The following is a 6,866-nucleotide window of genomic DNA, read 5'->3' as shown; positions in this document are numbered from 1 at the left end:
GTTCGTCACTTCACGGTTCCAACTCAAAGCGTTCAAGCAATTGAAGTTTTCTTTTTTTAACTTCAGCTTTTTTTAACATGTTACTCAATGTGATGAACAGTAACGTACCGTAGGTAAATGTACTAAAACATCTACTTTCAATTTCTTTGATATCTTCCGTTTGTTCGATTCCGCTCCCGAGACGAAAACCTTTTCTCAACGAGATATTTTAACTTACAAAAACTCGAACATCCAATCTTTGATGAAACACAAAACAATAAATAAGATTTATGTTTACTAGGTTCTGTATGATCCGGTGAAACTTCCAGTCCTCACAAAAAGTACTTAAAATTTACCATTTCTTTTCTTGTTTTATTTTTCTTGGGAATTCTTTAACAGTATATTATAACCATTTTCTGAAATGATTTTTTGTACATATTAATACATGACGAACGGAAGACCTTTTTGTTGCTAAGATACAAGAGTCATTTTTTAAAAAAAATTATGATTGTTAAAGATTTTAACGCAATTTTAATACCAGTCTATACTTTAAAGTTTATAAGGCCGAGAGCACTATTCAAGCTTCACCGAATTCAGGTATTTTATACACCTGAACAAGTTACCTTGAACGAAAAGACGTGCCGAGATGCGTTTTGAGCAAAAATGATATGACAACCACGGCACTGGCAAGGAATATCCAATGAACGACAAAACAAGATAGGTACATATACTTCAAAAATCCTCGATAATTGTAGACCGTTTTCATGTGAAATTTATTACATCGCACATGCTCAAGCACACACTGTCGAGCAATGTCCCATAGATTTTTAAAAAGCCATAACACAATGAATTAAAGGATCGGTTTCCATTTGAAACTCAAAAACTTTAAAATAGATACAAAATCAATATTCAAGTTTGACATCAGCTCGGCTGATAAATATATTTTATTGTTAAAACAAATCCAATTTAAAGACACCTAATGATTTGTTTGACGATCCATTATTGACAAAGAATGGATCTTTTTTAATGTTAAATCAGTTAATGCGTATTGATGATTTAGGAAGGCATATTTACAGTTCTTTGTGACAATTAAAGGTTTAAAAGTCGATTTATTTATTTATCATGTTGACTTTGCCAGCTTTTTTAATGAAAAGAAAAATCAAATGATTTTTTTTGTAACGCAAAAAATTGCATCGAGTACTTTAGCTCATTTAATTTTATATTTGATTCAATCAACATACACCTATCGACAAGCTAGCAAGTCATAACCGAAGTAGACACTACTAAAATGTTTTTTTCGACGTTTCAAATATATTTCTGGATCTTAGTATTTGAAACTGTTAAGTTGCATGTTAAAGGCCAGGCGACTGTTCGTTTTCTAAAGTTAAAACAAAACGCAAGGTTTGATCACATTTTACCCAGATCAGATGAGTACTACATCTACACGCTGTTTTTACCTTCTGTAATTCGATGTGCACTGGAGTGTAATGCAAGACAGCCACTGTGTGTTGGGGTACTGTATAATAGTAATTCGAAGACTTGTAAACTACTGAGGTTCTACTTAACCCAGGTCAACATATACAAAGCGGAATATGGAGACAACTGGAAATACTACCCCATGAAACTAGGAGGTAATACAGTATTTAATATCTTTATCAACAAAAATAGCACATTTTATAAAAAAAAAAAATCTTCAAGATATGTCCTAGTATCTCATTAATTTTGAAATGAATTCAAGAGCATATATGTTAATTATTTGGCTGTCATTATTTTTAAAGTTAAAAATAATAAACAAGTCATTTTAAACTGGAATAATTCATAAATAAGAATAATTGCGTTTAATACAGAAAAACATAACATAAACTGTTGATTGACTTTCACATGAAAGAATTTTTTGCCTAATTACGGCCACTGATGATACATTATACATCTTATTGAATTCTACATTAGAGTCTATGGGCAGCGCATGTTTATAAAGATCTTATGAGAAGTACTTTAAAATTAGTACAATTATTATGGTGAATTAAGGCATATACCTTCTTCTATCAAAATATTATACAAACGTAATCACTTGCCGTAGATATTTTGACAGAATTAATTTTTCATCAAATGGATACGATTCTTCAAATCATGCAACATGGCCGGCTTTTTATGTGTAGTAAGTTATGTGAATTGTATTCATTGTTATCCGGTTATAATATTTACATGTCACTAGTTTAAGATGGATCAATATTGTTCAAGATTCCTATATTATACATTGTAACTTTGAGGTAACGTTAAAGAGTAAGACTTTTATATGTTAAATACACATATCATAAACATCAGGTTTTTTGTTTTTTTTTTTTTTTTTTTTTTTTTTTTTTTAACGACATTTATTCACTTATATACTTTATAATATGTTTTATTACAATCAAGTAGAGTACTCTGAAACCATTTTATGTAGCTTAGTTACCGTGGAATCAATATTATTCGCGGGAAATAACGGAGTTACTGTTCGTGGCTTTCGTTACTTCATGCAACCCTTGCCCACGAAATGACATCCCCATGGACGTACGAGGGTTGTCCCAAAATAATGTAGACAAGACACATAATTTATAATCTGTTCACTGCAATTTCATTAGACTTCAATGTTTTCTTCAATGACCCTTTGGCAAACAATGCTGAAAAGTTCAAATCTGTACGTTATTTATTTCTCGAGAAAATGAATAATTAGTAACAACATGTTTTGTCAGGCGGCGCAATGTGCGACGTCGAAAATTTCCAGTTTTACGTTGTTCCTAAACCCTCCACATCGTTTACGATAACATTTACGTTTTATTTCCGAAAATGTCTTTAAAAAAAATATCTTTAAACATGTACCAAGCATGTACATTCAATATATATTTCCAGTTTTGTTTTTGTTTTTTTTAATATTTTTTAAGTACAAGCGATCTGTCACCTCTAAACTGTCCTGTATTACTTGTTGTCTAACGTCCGTCTTATCGAAATGTGTCGTTCAACATGTTGACGTTCATTGATATTGTTCGGGGTTTCTTTTTTCCACATATTGTCATCATACTTGTTCAAATATTTTGAAAGTTGTTGAACTACTTATTCATAAAACGCATTTCTCATCGATTTTGTTAATTTCATTTACTTCCAAAGCCGCTTAGGATTTATTTCATGGTCTTTACAAAATTGTATCAGTTAATGCTGCGCCGCCTTAAACGCTGACAACGTCATTTTATTACTAGTTAACTTTTCAACTTCTCACAAAACAGGCAATACAATATTTAAAAGTTTTCTTATAGACAAAACATTTTCTGAGTAAATAATAGAACTATTATCAAATATCAGTGTATGTTTTATTTGAATTTTTGCATTCAAAAAGTACTTTTCCGCCCAATTTTCAATTCATTATGTTGATTTTAACTTTTTGTTTTTGACATTGCCCCGCATGTCGAATTTCTGATCTAACATGCTTTCATTTCACTAATTTAATCTCAAACAATATTCGATTTTAAAACATTATTTGAATGCAAATTTCTTGTACCTTTTGTGCCACAAATTTCATCTTCCTTTGTCTTCGATTAACTGAATAACGCCACTTGTCTACGCTATTTTGGGACAACCCTCGTATATACAAGAATTTGTTTAATATTTAAAATACTATTATTATTATTAATATTATTATTATTAATATTATTATTAGTATGATAAAAATATTCTGATCGTTATACCAACGTCCCAACGAACCAAGAAAACGTTGACTACCCACGAACACTGATTTTGATTTCATAAAACCAATTTTCATTATCTTTAATTTAAATGTTTATGTTGGCAGGGTTTGAACAAATGTAAAAATGGTATTGCTAGTTTATTTCCTAGATGTTTTTTTTTTTTTAAGATAATGTTCCACAATATAATCTTTGTTTTCTTTAACTTTAGTTTGCCTCAAGATATTTTACTCTAGGAAAACCAATTAATAGGAAAAGAAATCTGTGAATCACCTCCCCCTACCCTTTTTAAATTTTAGATAAAACATAATCTGACTTGTTGGCATACTACGCATGTATGTTTTCCACAAGTCATCTACATATTCTCAAATTCATTCTAATTTTAATTTCTTTGTATAATCATAACTACCAGCCTCCACTCCCAACCATGTGTGGCCATTTCTGTAGAAGTTTAAATGATTCTAAACACATTAAACATCACATGATACACAGGAAGCTATTAGTGTGCTGAAAGTCATTGAATCGTTGCTGGGTACCCTACAGACCTGACTATACAAAAGGTTAGAGGTTATTAACGCATATGTACCTCTAGCTTAGTGGTTTGGGAATTTAAGTACTAGATAAATATTTATTTATGTCGCTATAGCAATACAAAAAGAGTTACTACAATTTGTTTCTTCATATTTTTCAAGTTTCTGATGGACCTTGGTTTCAGTACATGGAAAATAAACACTGGTACTTCTATAGTGAGAATGAAATGACATGGCAGGAAGCCAAGGTTAGTAATATGTATATTCTTTGTAACGGTCTGTGTCAAAATGTGTTATTTTCATCAGAAATATGTATGGGTCAACCGCAATTTCAGTTACATTTTACATTTGGCTTGATGAAAACATTTCCAATCTGCATGTTATTTTTAGAATTTAGATCTGTATAGAGTAAGCTGAAATTCAAACGAACACGTATGGAAATAATTGTTTTCTCTGAAATGAATTGTTTTTTTTTTATTATTATGCTAGCGTTACAGTTTACAAATGATGATGTTTGAATTTTTTTAATTTTTTTTTTGGGGGGGAGGGGGTTGTTTTTTTGTTTTGTTTTTTTTCTGTGAAACATTGTTTTTTAACTATTAAACTTGTTAAAAATTCTTCTAATCATAACGTTTAGCAAATCTCATAAGGATTGTATAGGAATTCAGCAAAACGTATGATTTTCTTTTAACCAATAAAATTGTTGTTGTTACTATCTACATATTTGCCAGGACGAGTGCAGGGTAAGAAATTCGCATCTAGTGGAGCTAACGACCATCGATGAAAACGACTTCCTTCTTCAAAAAAGCCTTGAAATAGGTAGATTGGTATAATTTTAAAGCAAACATGTAACTTGCTTTTCTTTAAGTAAAACTTATGCTATACGACCTATTTTATAACATTTGAGCAATGGTTGAACGTACAGTGTATCAAAGACATTGGAAAAAGTAATAAAACAAAGAACAAAAACATTAATATTCATTAAAATGCAAAAGAGAAAGAAAAGACCAGATACAAAAAAACGATTATTTTCTAGGTTCATGTGTGCCAATCAACACTTATAATTGTGGTGTGTGGATCGGACTCAATGACCAAGAAGAGGAAGGCCAGTTCAAATGGGAAAATTCCAACCTCCCAGTGACCTTCAGCAACTGGTTGCCGGGGGAACCAGATGGTAGAGAACATAAGAACTGTGTAGAAATGCTGCAGGACGGAACATGGAACGATCGATATTGTTGGCGTAACAACCCCTTCGTCTGTGAGATGGCTTGACATTTGTTTATCATTAAGATTCCACCCTCCAAATTTTTTTTAAAAGTTGGATAGATGGTTTTCCTGAAATTTTCATGGATGATAAAGAATGATAATATCGCGAGGCTTTTGTTGTTATTTTTCAAAATCCATTTCAAGTCGTCTGTCGCCTGTCCCGCGACAATAAGCTTGTCACGTCGAGATATCAGAACCGATAAAGGCTTGAAAATTAAAACTTTGTGAGATGATTAATATATAGCCGTAGATGTGTTCATTATTTTTTTATTCGTCGTAATTTTCGATAGTCAAAATAAGTATTTCACACAATTATTTTTTACATTTTTTTTTACATGAAATAAATGATTATTATTTAATCAATATCAAAAATCCTTACACTAAGTAAAAAAAAAAAACAAACCCAAACTCTACTGAGATATCTCAATTATCTAAGGTAGCGTTTTATAAATTAATGTTGTACCATCGAGATCTCAGAGACAAAAAGTAATTAAGACACAAAACTTACATGGATGATTTACATTTGATTAAAGATGTCTTAAACGTAATTCATTTTTTGAATACCACCCGCTCTTCCACGGAAATGTTTAAACAAATCATTTTTTTTATACGTTTAAGAGTTTTTCTTTGACAGTTTAGTTAGTTTGATAAACAATAATGTATGATAGGCAAGTGTACAAGAAATACTAAGTTTTATCTTTATTGCATTTTCATTTGTCCGTTTTCTATCCCGAGACTAAAATAATATGAGATATCAAAATCGGTTATATAGCCTTTCAGTTCTTCAAAAGAATTTTTAGGCGGTGTTTTCTACGTATATCTATTAACATCATGATGGCCTGGTTCATAACCGTGAACGTCATTGTTTAAAGAAACTTAAATCTACCATATATCAGAACGCTCATGATAAATTGTAATACTAAAGGAATTCGGTTCGTGAGAAGATTTTTTAACTACCCAACTGTATTTTCATTCTTTCCCAACAAACTTGGTTCCTACCCCCCCCCCCCCACCCCCCCCACCCCCAAAAAAAAATAAAATAAAAATAAAATGATGTTCAGTGCAAACTTTGGTAAACATTGGCCCAGTGGCTCTGAAGACGAAGACATATATCCTTGTTTTTTTTTTCTTTCTGATTATCTCCCTTTTGAAGGGTAAATTTCCCTTTTTAGAACACACTTAAACGTCATTCTCCAAAAGGATGGTAATATGTGCCAAGTTTTGTTACGACTGGTTCAACGGTTCTCATTTTTGGGTGTTGATTTAATCAACTCTCCTATGCAGTTTCTCTAGCAAACCGAAAGTGAAACAGTGTTTGGACCTAAGCACAAATCAACACCGCTGACAAGACTTTGTTCTTTAAAAAAACGACAAA

The 6,866-nt window shown here is 31.4% G+C and overlaps 1 protein-coding gene across 1 annotated transcript; it reads left to right on the top strand.

The window, feature by feature from the left end:
* Positions 1-1,235: 1,235 nt before the first annotated feature.
* On the top strand, positions 1,236-5,596 carry LOC109619222 (uncharacterized). The gene is made up of 4 exons (XM_020068824.3): positions 1,236-1,610; positions 4,388-4,473; positions 4,957-5,044; positions 5,262-5,596. The coding sequence occupies exons 1-4, from the start codon at positions 1,268-1,270 to the stop codon at positions 5,495-5,497; spliced, it is 753 nt and encodes a 250-aa protein (XP_019924383.2). The 5' UTR covers positions 1,236-1,267; the 3' UTR covers positions 5,498-5,596.
* Positions 5,597-6,866: the final 1,270 nt, after the last annotated feature.

The sequence above is a fragment of the Magallana gigas genome, chromosome 1, assembly GCF_963853765.1.
Source record: "Magallana gigas chromosome 1, xbMagGiga1.1, whole genome shotgun sequence".
NCBI classification, from domain to species: domain Eukaryota; kingdom Metazoa; phylum Mollusca; class Bivalvia; order Ostreida; family Ostreidae; genus Magallana; species Magallana gigas.
The sequence above is the reverse complement of the archived record's forward strand: the minus strand, read 5'-3'. Positions and strand labels throughout refer to the sequence as shown.